The 16,528-nt window shown below is 45.5% G+C and overlaps 1 protein-coding gene across 1 annotated transcript; it reads left to right on the top strand.

Moving 5' to 3' along the window:
• The first annotated feature begins 866 nt into the window (after positions 1 to 866).
• chaf1b (chromatin assembly factor 1, subunit B) lies at positions 867 to 11,247 on the top strand. The gene is made up of 14 exons (XM_061226641.1): positions 867 to 1,010; positions 1,871 to 2,016; positions 2,674 to 2,806; positions 3,406 to 3,517; positions 4,079 to 4,182; positions 4,467 to 4,563; positions 5,176 to 5,260; positions 6,056 to 6,149; positions 6,438 to 6,507; positions 6,646 to 6,737; positions 6,976 to 7,135; positions 7,377 to 7,850; positions 9,174 to 9,253; positions 10,442 to 11,247. Exons 2-14 carry the CDS (start codon positions 1,891 to 1,893, stop codon positions 10,618 to 10,620), a joined length of 1,806 nt encoding a protein of 601 aa, XP_061082625.1. The 5' UTR covers positions 867 to 1,010; positions 1,871 to 1,890; the 3' UTR covers positions 10,621 to 11,247.
• Positions 11,248 to 16,528: the final 5,281 nt, after the last annotated feature.

A 16,528-nucleotide genomic window follows, 5' to 3' on the forward strand; every position in this document is an offset into this window, starting at 1 on the left:
GAAGTCTCTATCTAAGGCCTTGTGGTAGAAAACGATACCCCAGTCAGAGTCAGACAGCCTGGGGGGGGGGGGGGTTCTCTTCTGAAAATAGACCAAACTGGAACAGAGTCTGATGAAATTGGGTTTATTGTATATGACCTCAAGAGTAACATACAGGAATCTGGGCTGAACAATACATACAAACAGTTTCTCAGAGTCCCCAAACACTCAGGAAAAGCTCAGAATGAACCTCCTTTTTATCCTGTTTTCTGCTGCTGTGATACTTAAACTCATCTCCTCCCATTGGCTTACATCAGTATCTTCTATTAGACTATAGTTTGATGAGCGATTATGCCTTGGCGCTGGTTAAAGTGATTTGCTAGAAGATTATAATGTGATTGTATGAGCAATAATGCCTTGGCTCTGGTTGAACCTCGGTAATTCAATAATTGACAGTGTTCTTATTGTGATAAGACTACAGGCTCCCCTTTACCCTACTTCACCTTTTTTGACACAGAAACATATAGAGATGCATCTGAAAGTAAAAAATAAAAGATGAATGCAGTACTTATTATTGGTGAATTACGAATATAGAGGTTTTTTTAATAGAAATTACACTTCCACAGCCTGTTGCCCGAACAGGGAGTGACTATGATTATTTGTAAATAATGAGTTTAGACGACTGTTTATACTGTATGCAGAACAATCTTTAAAATCTATCCTTATTGAAGGAGGGAAATCATAACGACGCGCGATAATTCGTGTTTCCAGAGTGTACCATACAAACCGTAATCATCCACTTTCTCAAACGAGAAACGTCACCTTTTCAGTGTTGATGCAGAGGGTTGATCCCTGGTTGATATTTTGCTTTCGCCTGAGCTCGGAAACAAACCGGAAATGTACGAAAGAAACGACTGATGACTTCCCCCTGCCTGCAAATCAGCGCGGGAAGAGACAAACACCAGAACCATTCAAATCAGTCCGTTCATCGCCAGGTTTCTTAATATTGCACCAACCTCGTCTATATTTTCGTAAGTAACGTTATATTTTGGGTGCTCGCAATAGTTAACCTGACATATGTCCTATGGGCTTGTATCGGTTTTAAAAAGCAAATTGTAGCTTAGTTAAATCGCGTGCAATGTTAGCTAGCCTAATGTTAGTCAGTTAACGTTGCAAATGTTAAAAAGCTAACCATACACTGATCTAGTCTTTCCTCGTTTAGGGACCAGGATAATTCATGTCTGATGTAGTGGTTACCGTTAACCTTTGGTATGTAGCAAGTTAGCTAACCGTATCCGACTCACGTTAGCTAAGTCAGTTGAGTTCGGGAAGGCAGCTACTTTAACTGGTTAGCTGTACGGTGGCTAGCTTGATAACAACATAGAAGGTAATTGTTCGTCCAAGTTAACTTATGTGATAACTTACCTTACTAAAAGTCTGCGTTAGGTCGCAGGATAACGAGCTGGCTCAATATGTATAAAAGTGATATAATTGCTACCTACCTGGCTAAGTCGGTGTGAGAGCTGACAGGAGGATTTGTGCGTCTGGTAAGCTAGCTAGTGTTTACAGTTGTTGGCCTCCTTGTGCAAAGGTAGCCTTTCGTCGATGGCATGCAAGTTTGCATTGTGTGAGCAATTATTCTGTGCCTAGCTAGTACTAGTGCGAGCTACATTCCAACCCAACACTGAGGTGACCAATACAATAGCTTTATTATGAGTTGTCTGGGGTTTTTATTTTGTTAATTGTTTTGCACATTTAATGCGTGCATGGATATGCGAGACATTGTGATTATGGCAGGTGATTATGAAGGTGTAATTGCGTTTAATATTTAAGAGATTTGATATGTGGATTTATGAAGTTCGTAATGCTAATTAAATGTTGGGCTCTGTAGGGGGTTTACCGTTCGTCAGGATGAAGGTGGTTACCTGTGAGATCGCATGGCACAACAAGGAGCCGGTGTACAGCATGGACTTCCAGCAGCAGTGTGAGGGCAAGATCCACCGGCTTGCTACCGCTGGTGTGGACTCCACTGTGCGGGTGAGTTTCCCACCCCCTTCGCCTGCCGATCCGCCTCTCGGCACTGCCGGCGTAACTGCGAATTCTGCCAGTTTTCCAGTTCAGGTGCTATTTCCAGTTCAGGTGCCAGTGATGTATCGACCGCTAACTGCAGTGGTTCTCAAGTTCGGTCCTCCATTTGTATGCTGGTATTTGTTCCAGCCGTATTTTCAATCCCTGAATGTATAATGTTAATGGCTCTTAATTAGACATCAGTCAGGCAAATGAATGCTTCTTTCTCTCATTGTGGTATAAGTTGAATGGACGAGAGGGCACATTTTAATTGTTGCTTTCTGAGCCCTGGACTCTCCGCCTCTCCTTATTAGCCTTGGTAGTCTGTGAATTATGGTGGTAGCTAAAAAGCCCGACTAGCTAGCAAGCTTTGTGTGCAACATACTAAATTATTGCTAACTGATGAAGCCACATTGAATTCAATCCAATTAATGCTTCGTAAATGTTGGATTTATCTCATTTTGATGCTAACATTGCTGGTAATGCACTGTGGAGTTTGCGTATGTCCGAGTACTGCTAAACTGTGCTATCTAGGTAGCTAACCAACTAACTACATACAACATAGGTGATATTCTTGGCTGTGCTCTACAGTAGGTGTGATTCTAGGTGTGCTGTGTTTCTGTGCAGATGTGGAAGGTGGGAATGGGGCCAGATGGCAAAGCGACCGTGGAGTTCCTGTCCAACCTGGCTCGGCACACCAAGGCTGTGAACGTGGTGCGATTCTCCCCCAGCTCTGAGCTGCTGGCGTCCGGCGGAGATGGTGAGAATCCCGCTGGTATCTCAGACTGCTTCTGGGTCCTGTCTCAGACGGGAGCTGTCACTCAGCGCTGTCACCCCGGCAATGAAGAGATGAAGGTGTCTCCAGTAAAAGAGAACATTTTGCCTTTAGAGGATCCTTTCTCTTTGCTGGGATCATTGCGTCTCAAATGATCACAACACAGAGAAACCTCTAAGGAATGGATGTTTTTCTACTTTGAGGTGTGTGTGTGTGTGTGTGTGTGTGTGTGTATTGGTATACAGTGCACTGAGAGTGTGTGTGGCTATTAGTATACAGAACCCTGTGTGTGTGTGTGTGTGTGTGTGTGTGTGTGTGTGTGTGTGTGTGTGTGTGTGTGTGTGTGTGTGTGTGGTTAATGGCATACAGAGCCGTGTGTGAGTGAGCGAGAGTGAGCGAGAGTGAGCGAGAGTGAGCGAGAGTGAGCGAGAGTGAGCGAGAGTGAGCGAGAGTGAGCGAGAGTGAGCGAGAGAGAGCCCTGTGTGTGTGCAGTTGTTAGTACACAGAGCCCTGTGTGTGTGTGTGTGTGTGTGTGTTTGTGTGGTTGTTAGTACACAGAGCCCTGTGTGTGTGTGTGCCTGCAGACGCTGCCATCTTGCTGTGGAAGCTGAATGACTGTAAGGAGCCGGCTGCCTTCCAGGAGGATGAGGACGCTCAGCTCAACAAGGAGAGCTGGATCGTGGTGAAGACCCTGCGGTGAGCCCCGCTCTTCCCTCTCCTTCTTCCCCCCCTTTCTCCTCCTCTCCTTCCCCCTTTCTCCTCCTCTCCTTTCCCCTTTTCCCCTCCTCTCCTTCCCCCTTTCTCCTCCTCTCCTTCCCCCTTTTCCCCTCCTCTCCTCCCCCTGCTCTTCCCCCTCCTTCCCCCTGTTCCCCTCCTCTCCTCCCCCTGTTCAATTCATGTGCGCAGCCGGGGCTGATGGGAGGTGTGTGCAGCCGGGGCTGATGAGAGATGTGTACGCGCAGCCGGGGCTGATGGGAGATGTATGCGCGCAGCCGGGGCTGATGGGAAAATGTATGCGTGCAGCCGGGGCTGATGGGAGATGTATGCGTGCAGCCGGGGCTGATGGGAGATGTGTACGCGCGGCCTGGGCTAATGGAGATGTGTACGTGCGGCCGGGGCTGATGGGAGATGTGTGTGGAGCTGGGGCTGATGGGAGATGTGTGTGCGCAGCCGGGGCTGATGGGAGATGTATGCGTGCAGCCGGGGCTGATGGGAGATGTGTACGCGCGGCCTGGGCTGATGGGGTATGTTTTGCAGGGGTCACATTGAGGATGTGTATGACATCTCCTGGGCCAGTGATGGGAACTTCATGGTGTCAGGATCCGTGGATAACACCGCCATCATGTGGGACATCACAAAGGGTAAAAACCAAACCTATTTCTGCGCTGTGTGGGGCAGCATCTGTACCCGAGGTCATCTTTGTAAAAAAAGAAAACTTCAGACAGTCAAAAGGCACAAGAGAAAGGTGCATACATGTAAAATCTATTATATATATTATCTATTAAAATAATATTTATAACCTAAAACGAAAATATGGTAAATGGTAAATATGGAAATGTGAGAATATCACGTTGGCATGTATTTGGCTTATTCTAATGTGATTATTGCATGCTGTAGGTGTGAATATCCTGTGTTGTGTTTGCAGGACAGAAGATGTGCATTTTTAACGACCATAAGAGTTACGTGCAGGGTGTGAGCTGGGATCCCCTGGGACATTACATTTCCACACTCAGCTGTGACAGGTGTGTGACGCAGGATTACAGCCACACACTCCACAAATACACGAGTCACATTACTTGTGTTTAATATAACGTATATAGGCCTTTAGTCTAGTGGCTACGGTGCATGACTGGGACCCGGAAGGTTGGTGGCTCAAGCTAGAGATGGATGGAGAGATACTTTATTCATCCCGAGGGAAATTTTAGAGCAAGCCTTGCATAGTTGTTGGGCCATTAACCCCACATTGTTCCAGGGGATATTGTTCCCTGCTTAGTGTAATCAGCTGGGAGTCGCTTTGGATAAAAACATCAGCTAAATTACAATTATTATGCCCCTTCCTTTCCCCCTCCAATTTACACTTCAACTGAACTGCTCTGTGCTCTGCACTTTAATGACCATCGCCGGTCACAGGACCCATCCATGCAGGAGAACACTGCCTTAACCTCAGCCACCCTGCAGCCCCTGTGCATCTGATTTTATCTGTGTTTTTAGATGTAGTGAGCTTCTCACCTATGTGTCTGTGTCTGTCTGTGTCTGTCTGTGTGTGTGTGTGTGTGTGTGTGTGTGTGTGTGTGTGTGTGTGTGTGTGTGTGTGTGTGTGTGTGTGTGTGTGTGTGTGTGTGTGTCACACACAGAGTGATGCGGGTGTACAGTGCTCAAACCAGGAAGAAGGCCTACAACGTCTGTAAAATGACCTCGGGATCAGCGGCGGAGGGGGAGGTGAGTGTGTGAGTGTGTGAGTGCGTGCGTGCAGGGGTGTAAAAAATCATAAATCCTTATCTTTAAATGCTGCCTCTGTCAGTGCTCTGGCCAGTGGATCGATTCCCCCTCTATATCCAGCATCCAACATCCTGAGATCTTATTCCCCCCCCCCCCCCCCCCCCAGGGAGTTTTTATTTTCCTTGTCACTGGGTGTTTTTTCCCCTCCCGCACTTGCTGTGTTTTGGGGAGTCTGGGCTTAGTCTCGTCACATTTGTCATGTCCTGTTTTTTCTGTCAATCATCTCGGAGGCAGTGTCTATGGGGGATATACTGACAAAATGTTTTTTGAATTGATACTGAATTGAGCTGTCTTTCTGAGCTCTGGGACACTGGATAGGATTAAGATGCAGAGCCCTGGTCTGGTGATGGCTCTGTAAAGAGGCTACTCTAAAATGCTAATCCCTGAACCGCTAAACCTGTACCTGTGCCCTGTGGAAAGCTCAGCTGAGCAGAGTCCTCATGTAAAAGGGACTTTTAATCCTTTAATACTTCGTCATGACCTTCTTTCTTGGTATGAGTGTGATTTCTTTCTTCCTCTTCTCATAATCACACGCATTATACGCACTGGTAATGGTAGGCTGTTCTGTAACAGAAATGATTCGCATTCTGATGTATTGCAGAGAATCTCTTTGCTGGTTTTCAGTACTTTTTTTTAGAAATATTGTTATGCAGCATATTTTATTGTTTTGTTGACTTCACCTGACTTTGAGAGGGGGTCTGTGGCAGTATTTGAGTTATTTTGTGTGATTGGCAGGTGAAGAACTACAGAATGTTCCACGATGACAGCATGCGGTCTTTCTTCCGCCGGCTCACCTTCACCCCTGACGGCTCCTTCCTGCTGGTGCCAGGTAGCGTCCGACCCGTCATGCACTTGCACCTATATTTGGTAGTCCCCAGTAATGCCCACTAACTCACCAGAACTGCATCTGTAATGTAACGCATTTAACACGGCTGTAATGCCCCTGCGGCACATCCGTAATGCACGTGTAATGCCCCTGGCACTCTTTTCGCTCTCTCCCTTGCCGGTTAAAAGCCTATTTCGTTAGATCCTTGTGCTGTGTGTTTCTGTTTCTTATTTTATAAGAAGTGTGTGTCAGTGTGACATGCTCTCTGCTCTCTGCTCTTTCCTCTTTAAGCTGGGTGTGTGGAGGCGGGGGAGAACGTGACTAACACCACCTACATCTTCTCCAGGAAAAACCTGAAGAGGTAAGAGCTGTCGGTGTGCGGGGGTTGAGCTTGATTGACGGGCGGGGGTGAGCTGTGTGATTGGCAGGGTGTTAGAGTGGGTAATGGGAGGGCGCGGTGTGGCGGTGGTGCGGTCAGCCCAGTCTGTGTGTGTTCCAGGCCCGTAGCTCACTTGCCCTGCCCCGCGAAGGCCACGCTCGCCGTGCGCTGCTGCCCCGTCTACTTTGAGCTCCGGACCCACAAGGCTGACGGTAAGAGGGGTCTCCTGCTCCTTCTACAGCAGGGGAAGGACCTGCTCAGTTCTTATCTGGAAAGGGCCTGTGCTCAGTTCGGTGTGGGTGCAGGTTTTTGTTCCAACCGAGCAGTCCCACCTGGTTCTACTAATCCACCATTAGTCTTTGCTAAGAACCCTGATTAGTAGAATCAGGTGTGTTCCTGCTTGGTTGGTAGTTAGTTTTCTCATGGTCATTCTCTCTCCCTGTGGGGTAGATGGTACCACACAGCCCCTGCCCAACACCCTGCAGCTCCCCTATCGCCTGGTGTTCGCTGTGGCATCTGAGGACTCCATCTTCCTGTACGACACCCAGCAGAGCCTTCCTTTCGGCTACGTCTCCAACATCCACTACCACACCCTCAGCGACCTCACCTGGTGAGTCTGTCTGAACACCTACTACCACACCCTCACCTGGTGAGTCTGCCTGAACACCTACTACCTCACCCTCACCTGGTGAGTCTGCTTGAACACCTACTACCTCACCCTCAGCGACCTCATCCTCACCTCCAGTACTGTGCAGAAAAACTGTGCTTTCTCCACCAATTACTGTTGGGGATTAGGAGTTGGGTTTCAGGTTTGTGTGTGGGATCCCTGTATGACCTCTGTCCTTCGCCAGGTCTCGGGACGGCTCTTTCCTGGCGGTGTCCTCCACCGATGGCTACTGCTCCTTCCTGTCCTTCTCTCCGGGGGAGCTGGGGACCCCCCTCAAACAGCGCCCCGTTCTGCAGACGCTCACCCCTTCGTCTGTCCCCGAGAAGAAAGGCAAGAAGGCGGCCGGCGGCAGGACCGCCTCCCCTGTACCCCGGAACTCAGACGCCAGCCCCGCGGCGGGGTCAAAGGTCGGCACGGCGGGAGAGGCGGCTTGCGATGCCCCCTCCACCCCTCTTTCCAGCAAGACCTCCACCGCCACCACCCCCACCTCAGGGGAGCGGGCCAGCCAGCCCAGCCAGGCCAAGCCCCAGGGCCGCAGGATCATGCTCAACACGCTGGAGGCCTGGAGCAAAACCAGCGCCCCCAAAGCGGCCAGCGCCCCCAAAGCGGGGTCCCCCGGCCTACGGACCCCCAGCACGGCCAAGGGGCCCACGCCCAGGTATTCACATTTTACTCTATGAACATGTAAAGCACAGCGCTAAGGCTAAAGCCTGTGTAAACATGTTAAAGCATAGCGCTAAGGCTAAAACCATTGTGAACATGTTAAAGCACAGCACTGAGGCAACGCTTGTCTAAACATGTTAAGGCACAGCGCTAAGGCTAAAACCAGCATTAACATCTAAAGCACTTGGCACTGTTCTTTATATGTTCTTACTGGTTTACACTTAGCACTGTGCTAACACCTGTCTAAACATGCAAAGCTCAGTGCTAATGTAAAGGTTAACATTAACGCACAATAATACCATATGGCTCCGTTGGAAGAAGATTGCAAACAGTGCGTGCCATAGTGGTAAATGTAAAGTCAGTCTGAGGGTAACATACCCCAATGTGGTGCCAACCAATGGGACACTTTAATGTTGAAGACATTCATGAATCGACCCACATGAATCCAGCCTATGCTCTAGATAATGCTAGTGCGGTGGTATTTTCCACTGGAGGTTAAGTTGTTGGTATTTTGAATGGAAATAAACACCTAAGTGTTTACATCACGTAGTCGGGGCAGTAGGGTACTGGCAGACGCGAATAGACGCGGTGTTTTCCAGGGCGTGAACGTGGTGTGAGAACAGCACAGCCATCTGTGTTTGTAATGGGGTTGACGCTTCTCCCTGTTTCTGTTCTGCTCATTTCTGTCGTGTTTTAAATGGACGCAACTAAAATTTATTCTCAAACTGAGGTACGAAGCACATTGCTAGCAGACTGAGATCTGATAGAAACAGATGAAGCTGTGGAAGAGTTTTTGGGTTTTTTTTTTTTTTTCAGTCTTTGTAAAAGTTTTTTTTTTTTTTTTTTTTCATTTTCAGTTTCTTGTCATTGTTTGTGACTGATTGGTAGCCCGCCCCCCACTGTTCCCCAAACAGCCACTCCTCTCCATAATCCCTAATCCATTATTTAACAACAATAGACAGCCTGTTAGTCATTTTTTTTGTATGAATTGAATTGGTTAGTACTGTTCTGTGTGAATAACAGGATAACAACTAGGGCATGCAGATATGGTATTTCCTTTAAAAATAAATAAATGAATAAATAAACCACAACACAATAGCAAACAGCCGGTATACCAGTCATTGTATGTTGAACCCCATCTACAATGATTGCCTGTGCGCTGTAGTCTGACTGGGCTGTGCTATGATTTAGTTTGATTGGCCTGGCCTGTGCGGTGATGTCGTTTGATTGGCCTGGCCTGTGCGGTGATGTCGTTTGATTGGCCTGGCCTGTGCTGTTGGACTGTGCTGTGATGTGATTGGCTGCTCTGTGTGTGCAGGCGGATCTCTCTGACTCCGGTGCCTCAGGCCTCCTCCCAGACCTTCGTTAGTCCCTCCCCCTCAGAGAAAGCCAAACACGGTGAGTAGAGTCTGCCTCAGGCAGCAGGAGTCTGGAGCAGCCCTCCAGGGTGTTTGCCGGAGTAAAGAACGGCAGTGCTACGCCATCAGGGTACAAAGTCTGAGGGAAAATATTGATCTGGGGTTTTAAATTCAATGAAAAGGCTTTATCACGGGAGATCTAGCGAGAGTGGCTCGTTGACCTGGGGTGCATGCACAATATGAAGACAACACAAGGGATTTTACATTACATGTCATTTGGCTGACGCTTTTATCCAAAGAGACTTGGAGTTGATTTAGACTAAGCAGAAGACAGTCCTCTCTTGGAGCAACGCAGGGTTAAGGGCCTTGCTCAAGGGCCCAACGGCTGTGCGGATCTTATTGTGGCTGCACTGGGGATCGAACTATCAACCTTGCGGGTCTCAGTCTTGTACCTTAACCACTACACTACAGGCCTCCTGGGATAATGTATGACCTGCACATACTATACAAAATATTCAACCAATTATTATTATTTTTTTAAATCAAATTAATTACATGAAAAATATGAGCCTGCCTCCAGGTAGGGCTGGACAATACACCATGTTGACAATTTATTTTATTCTTAAGCGCAATAACAATAATACAATCATTTTAACCATACAGTGTATCCGTTTTTTTTGTACATTTTCCGTTTTTCCCCATCATACCTCATGCAGTAGGAAACATCCAGAATTCAGTTGGCAAGTGAAATGCTTCCAGGTTAAATAAAACAAAACTAAAACTTATCTATTGGGTGTTGATAAAATTACATTCACTCTGCAGCAAGCCCTTGAAGCTTCTGTGTGATTGACAAATGCACATTACATAATCACAGAAAAGAAAGACCATCCTTATTATGCTTAGACTGATGATTTGATAATCATTTTGCCCAGCCACACCTCCAGATATTCCTGAATCATTTAAAAGCTCTGGGGTTTTACCTTAGGTTTATACAAACCTCTGCACAGTTTTCATTCAAAACTGACATTGCACCTACAGTTTACATCACAAATTCTTTATCATACTGTTGCAATGTACAATTTTTAATATTCACTGAATGAAAACCAATGATACTGTAGAAGACAGTATTGCAAATAAGCTGTACTGTCAAACCCTATTGTGTAATTTGTGTGTGCATGTATTGTGTGTGTATTATGTCTAATTTGGGGTACACTCTGTCCTGTCCCAGAGAGGCCGTCCCCGCCCAGCGACCCCATGTGCAAACCCCCAGAGCCCAAGCGCTCCAAGAATGATGAACCCCTCTCCAGCACCGCCCCCGGGGCCCCGCCCAGCACCGCCCCTGGGGCCCCACCCAGCACCACCCCTGGGGCCCCACCCAGCACCACTGAGCTTCCCCAGGGCCCCTGACGCTCCCGGTACTGACTGACTGATGTCATCACTGACCCCTTCAAGCGCTGCCGCTCAAAGCTCTTCCACCTGTTACACAGGGACTGTGTATGTGTGGTATGTGTGGTATGTGTGGTATGTGTGGTATGTGTGGTATGTGTGGTATGTGTGGTATGTGTGGTGTGTGTGGTATGTGTGGTATGTGTGGTATGTGTGGTGTGTGTGGTGTGTGTGGTGTGTGTGGTGTGTGTGTGTGTGTGTGGTGTGTGTGTGTGTGTGTATCCTCCTGTGGGTATATTGAGTGTCACACGGGACATATGCAATTGTGGTGGTTGGTTGCCGTGTTTTAAAAGGCCTAATACAATGTAATACTTCAGATTGGGACAGTTTTACCCACAATATTTTGCATCGCTGGACTGAAGCCACTAAGCATTCCTCTGTGTTCCCCTCCAATCAGAATGAGGCTTGTTGAACAGTCACTCTTCATTCACTGTGTTTGTGTATTTGTATTTGCTGATTGTAGCAAGGAGGAGTTTCCCAATACATATTTTTTAATGCAACTTATCCATTTAGACATCTCTCCACTTTCTATTTTAAAACTCTGTTAAAGGAATTGAGATACTAGTAAATATATCACTGTATAAATAATTGTCTGGTCTTAATGTGTCTCAGTGTTCAAGATGCTTTGGTTTAAGTTGTAAGCCCGGTGTAAGGATGAGCTTCCCCAGTTCCCACCTCATGCTTTGAACCCCACCACTGAGAGATTGTGGATGGCAGTTCTCCAACATGCATGGTGTTACCAGTCTGCTTCTTTCACGCAGCAGACTGCAGCAGAAGCTCACGATTAGCGGAATCTGTAGAAACCCTTCCATTTCTGGCTTTCGCATGCCATCCATGGACTAGGGATGGGACGGTTACCGGCTTCGCAATATATCTTGGTAGAATTCTCTGAAGATGACAGCAACGCTGCACACAGTATTACCTCAAATACGAGGACACCTACTATGAAGCATACTCAGCGGTCGATAAGCTCGAAATTCCGTAAACGTACCAGGAGGCTTTGGCCTAGGTTTATGGAATTTAGAATTCTGAGCATATCGACTTGATCTGATTCACTAACGGCTCATAGATTTCCCCTTGTTAAACGACTTAATTGGCCCCACGGTATATTTCTGTAAACATTGGTGGCTGCTATAGATGTATGCTAAGATCTCCTAGGAACCTGTCTTTTTAACATTGGCCAAGGGATCGGAGCTTGGCTAGTTTTCTTTGTTTTCTCCACTCTGAAGGAATAAAAGGCCATGAAATGAAAAGGAAACGTGTCCTGGCGTTCTAGTACTCAGACCAGGCATGTAAAGGGAATAAATGAAGTAAGGGGATGGACATGAGATCTCTGGGGCATCCATTACATTACATTACATTACATTACATGGCATTTAGCATACGCTCTTATCCAGAGCGACGTACAACAAAGTGCAGATCAAACACAAGAACAAGTGCAAAGAGGACCTGAGAGGACAGTACAGTTCCGAGTCCTAGTGTAAACATACAGAAAATCAGAACCCTTGAAGAGTACAATCAACTTTCAAACTAGCATACCACAGTTGGCAGCAACAATACAACAGCCAAAAAAAACCAATACCTATACAAGTAACAATATCTATACCTAAGTGCCATTACAGTCTAAGGCTAATCATGGTGGTGAGTTGGGGAGGGAAAGGTGTAGCCTGAAGAGATGGGTCTTCAGTCTGCGCTTGAAGGAGGTCAGAGACTCTGCTGTTCTGACATCCAGCGGGAGGTCATTCCACCACCGTGGGACCAGGACAGACAGCAGTCGTGAGCATCCCTTCTTTGACAGCATATGACATCCCGGCATATTGAGATGCTCGATCGTCCCATAAAAGCCAGCGTCCACAAAAAGGGGTTTAAGTGATACAGCCCTGTAGCTGCATGGATAACATACAACAGTTGTGTTCAAGGAAATAGCAGTACGACATCAGTAACCTGTTATTAGTCGTAGTGATATTTGATATATGCTTTAATGGTAGCTGTAGTAGTGTAATAGAAAAACAACAGACCCAACTGTCATGACATGCACACTGCTTGGGCTGAGTAATTGAGTGGAACGGCCCATTTTACTTAGCCCATTTTACTTAGCAATAGTCCTAAATCATGGTTTGCAAAATACCCCCCATTACGCATCTTTTACTTTCCCTGTGGTGAGATCACCAGAGAACCGGCATGCACCTGGCTGCTTTGCATTAGCTAATGTGTGTATTTGTGGGTGAGTGCTAGGCATGCTGGGTAAAGCGGTACAGGGAACCAAAACTGGATTCCCCCTGACTGAATGCAGCAGAGGCATGAAATCCAACACCCAGCCGTGAAGCTCCTGCCCTGTGCTACCCTGAAGTCTCCCGTCTTCTTGTTTATGCTTATGCAGCCGTTTGCTTTCAAATATGCAACCAAGACTATTACTGTTCAAAACTTCTGGAAACTTTGGAATCCGCACTATGTTTATAAGTTTAAACAAAAATCAAAACTGAATATTAACACTGCATTTTAAAGTAAATGAGGCCTGTTCACAAAATAATGTCATTTGCATCTTAGATCATCAGATCCACATGAATTTAACAAATGTTACTCCACTCTGGTCTGCTGGTGTGCATGTACTGAATGTGGTGTGAATGAAACAAAGTACAGAACTTCGAAATGAAACTTTTGAACTGTTAAACCGGCAGTCACTGCCCCAACCACGCTAGATACTGTGATTTTAAATTAAGTGTTCGTAGGCACTGTGATCGACCCGTATGGTTAGAATTAAAGGTGCTGGCAGTGTGTAAGTATTTGGACAGTGGTAAAATTTCTGTTCTTTTGGCTCTACTCCAGCACATTGGATTTGAAATGAAAGAATGAATATGAGGATAAATTGTAGACTGTCACCTTTAACCTTCATGTTATCTCTTAAGAACCAGTTAACCTTTTTTCATATTGATACTGTATGATTTTTCTAATTTGGTGGGCTTAGATTAAATGGTAAACCTGCAACAAACATCATGCTATGTTAACTTAATATAAAACAATAACTGCATAATAATGTGGGGCTATTTTTACCCTCTGTAGCTATGTAAATATACAACAATAAAAATATACAATATATTTATGGATGAATCAATTTGACACCAATCATAAAAGCGGTCATAAAATCTGGACATAATATTAGGGTTAATTTGAGGGTATTTACAGTTATATCAGGTGATCCGTGTATGAATTGCATCCCTTCTAATACACCATCCTTCCCTTTCCATTAAGGGGAATAAAAGTAATTGGACAGCTGTTTTTGATTCAGATGTATTCAATCACTTCCATTGTGCATGTATAAGAAATCTTTCAGTATCTAGTCTTGATTCTAGGCTTTTGACTGCCTTTGACAGAGTTGTGTGAAAGACAGTCAAGGAAGCCATTATGAGTCTGAGAAAAAACGGTCAGAGACATATGCCAAACAATATCCATCCATCCAACCATTATCTTAACCCGCTTATCCTGAACAGGGTCGCAGGGGGGCTGGAGCCTATCCCAGCATACACTGGGCGGAAGGCAGGAACACACCCCAGACAGGTCGCCAGTCCATCGCAGGGCGCACACACCATTCACTCACACACTCATACCCTCACACCTATGGGCAATTTAGACTCTCCAATCAGCCTAACCTGCATGTCTTTGGACTGTGGGAGGAAACCGGAGTACCCGGAGGAAACCCACGCAGACACGGGGAGAACTTGCAAACTCCGCACAGAGAGGCCCCAGCCGACGGGGATTCAAACCCAGGACCTCCTTGCTGTGAGGCGGCAGTGCTACCCACTGCACCATCCGTGCCACCCCAAACAATATGGTTACCAAAAAAATTGTTTGGAACATCATTACAAAGAAAAAAAGCACTGATGATCTCAGTAATTGCGACGGACCTGATAGGCCAAGGAAAACCTCTCAAGTTGGATGAAGAATTCTTGCCATAATGAAGCAAAATCACCAAACACCTGGACAACTGCTCAGAAACACTCTTCAGGGGGCATTTGTGGATGTGTCAGTGACTACTGTCTGCAGCCCTCATTAACAGAACTACAGAGGCTACACTGCAGAACCACAATTTAGCCGCAAGAACAGGATACCCAGGTACAGCTGGTTAGGGAAGTACCTAAAAGAGCCTGCTGTAAAAAGGTCTTGTGGACAGATGAGACTATGATTGACTTGTAGCAAAGTGTGGAGGCTGAAAGGAACTGCCCAAGAACCAAAGAATCCCTCCATCTGAGACGCATGGTGTTGTGGGATATTATAGTTTGTTTGTATGTACAATCATATGCAAAAATGTGGGCATTCCTGGTCAATAAGCATTTTACAATTAATATCTTAATGAACAGAAGTAAACCTGAACTGTAAATGTTAATGCAAAATTGCTTTTTATTTTAATTTTTACTGTTTATCAATAAATAAAAGGAAAAGGGCCCTGTACAAAAGTGGGAAGAGTGGGAACCCTTTTGGATTTTTTTTTTGTTACTTTTTAAAAAGATGATTACTAAGGCCCTGCACTCATCTGATTTACTCATTGGGGCTTCAATGAATATAATTCTGAAGTAACTCCGTGCCTTCTAAAGTATCCAACTGTAGTTGCTGTTCTGTCTGGTGTTAATAACCATGGGTTCCTCAACAGTTCAAGGATGTCAGAATGAAAATGGTTCATTTCCACCAAGAAGGAGAAGTTTCCAAAACTCTCAATGTTTCAAACTGCCCATTTCCACTGTCAGAAACATTATTAGAACATGTAAGATAGATGGAACAGTTGAAGTCAAAGCAAGGTCTGGAAGTGTTGAAAGGCCTGAAAATGTTCGGATAGAATGGCCCGAGACATGGTGAGAAATGCTCAGAAGAACCCACACATCACTGCAAAAGAGCTGCAAAAAAGAGTAGCAAACACAGGTCTAGCTGTTCACAGGATAACAATGAAACATACTTGAAACAAAAACAAATCTACATGGAAAGGACGACCTCAACACAAAAATAAGTTATAAATAAATCTGAAGTATGCAAAAGAATACATTGACAAGCCTGAAGCCTTTTGGTACAATGTGTTTTGGACTGACAAAACCAAAATTGAACTTTTTGGCCACCACAAAAGAAGGTATGTTTTGGAGAAAAAAGGATGAAGGATGAGGAAAAAATCAAGCAAAAAAACATCTTGCCGATTGTAAAGCATGGAGGTGGATCCGTTATGCTTTGGGGTTGTGTGGCAGCTGGGGGCACAGGAAATATTGTGCAAGTGGAAGGAAGGATGGATTCCACCAAATATTAAGAAATTCTAGAAGCTAATGTTCGAAGGTCAGTCCAGATTTTGAAGTTGAAGAGAAGTTGGGCATTCCATCAAGACAATGATCCCAAGCATATCTCAAAATCAAGCATGAAGTCCCTCCAGCAAAGACAGATGAAGGTTTTGGAATGGCCACCACAGTCCCCAGACTTTTATTATTTAAAATATGTGGAGAGATCTCAAACATGCCGTACGTGCAACAAGACTAGAGGTGTTCTGCCAGGAGGAATGGGGGGGAAATTCCAAAAGCGAGAATTGAAAGACTCATCAATTATTATTTTGAAACTAAAACTTTTTTATAAAAAGTAATCTTGCTTTAAAATGTTAAGAACTGTATCATGTGTCCTCATATGGACAAATGCTAATGACAGACTCCAAATGCAATTAAAAGCCTAGAATCAAGACTCTGAAAGATTCCTTATACCTTTAGTAAGGTCATTGAATACACCTGACAGAAACAGCTGAGATGCTAACTGTCCAATTGCTTTTGGTCCCTTGAAATGAGAGGATGAAATGTAAAAAAAAAGAAAAAAAAGTTTGTACACGGATCACCCAATATAGACGTAAACA

Source organism: Conger conger, chromosome 17 (genome assembly GCF_963514075.1).
Source record: "Conger conger chromosome 17, fConCon1.1, whole genome shotgun sequence".
Lineage (NCBI taxonomy): Eukaryota > Metazoa > Chordata > Actinopteri > Anguilliformes > Congridae > Conger > Conger conger.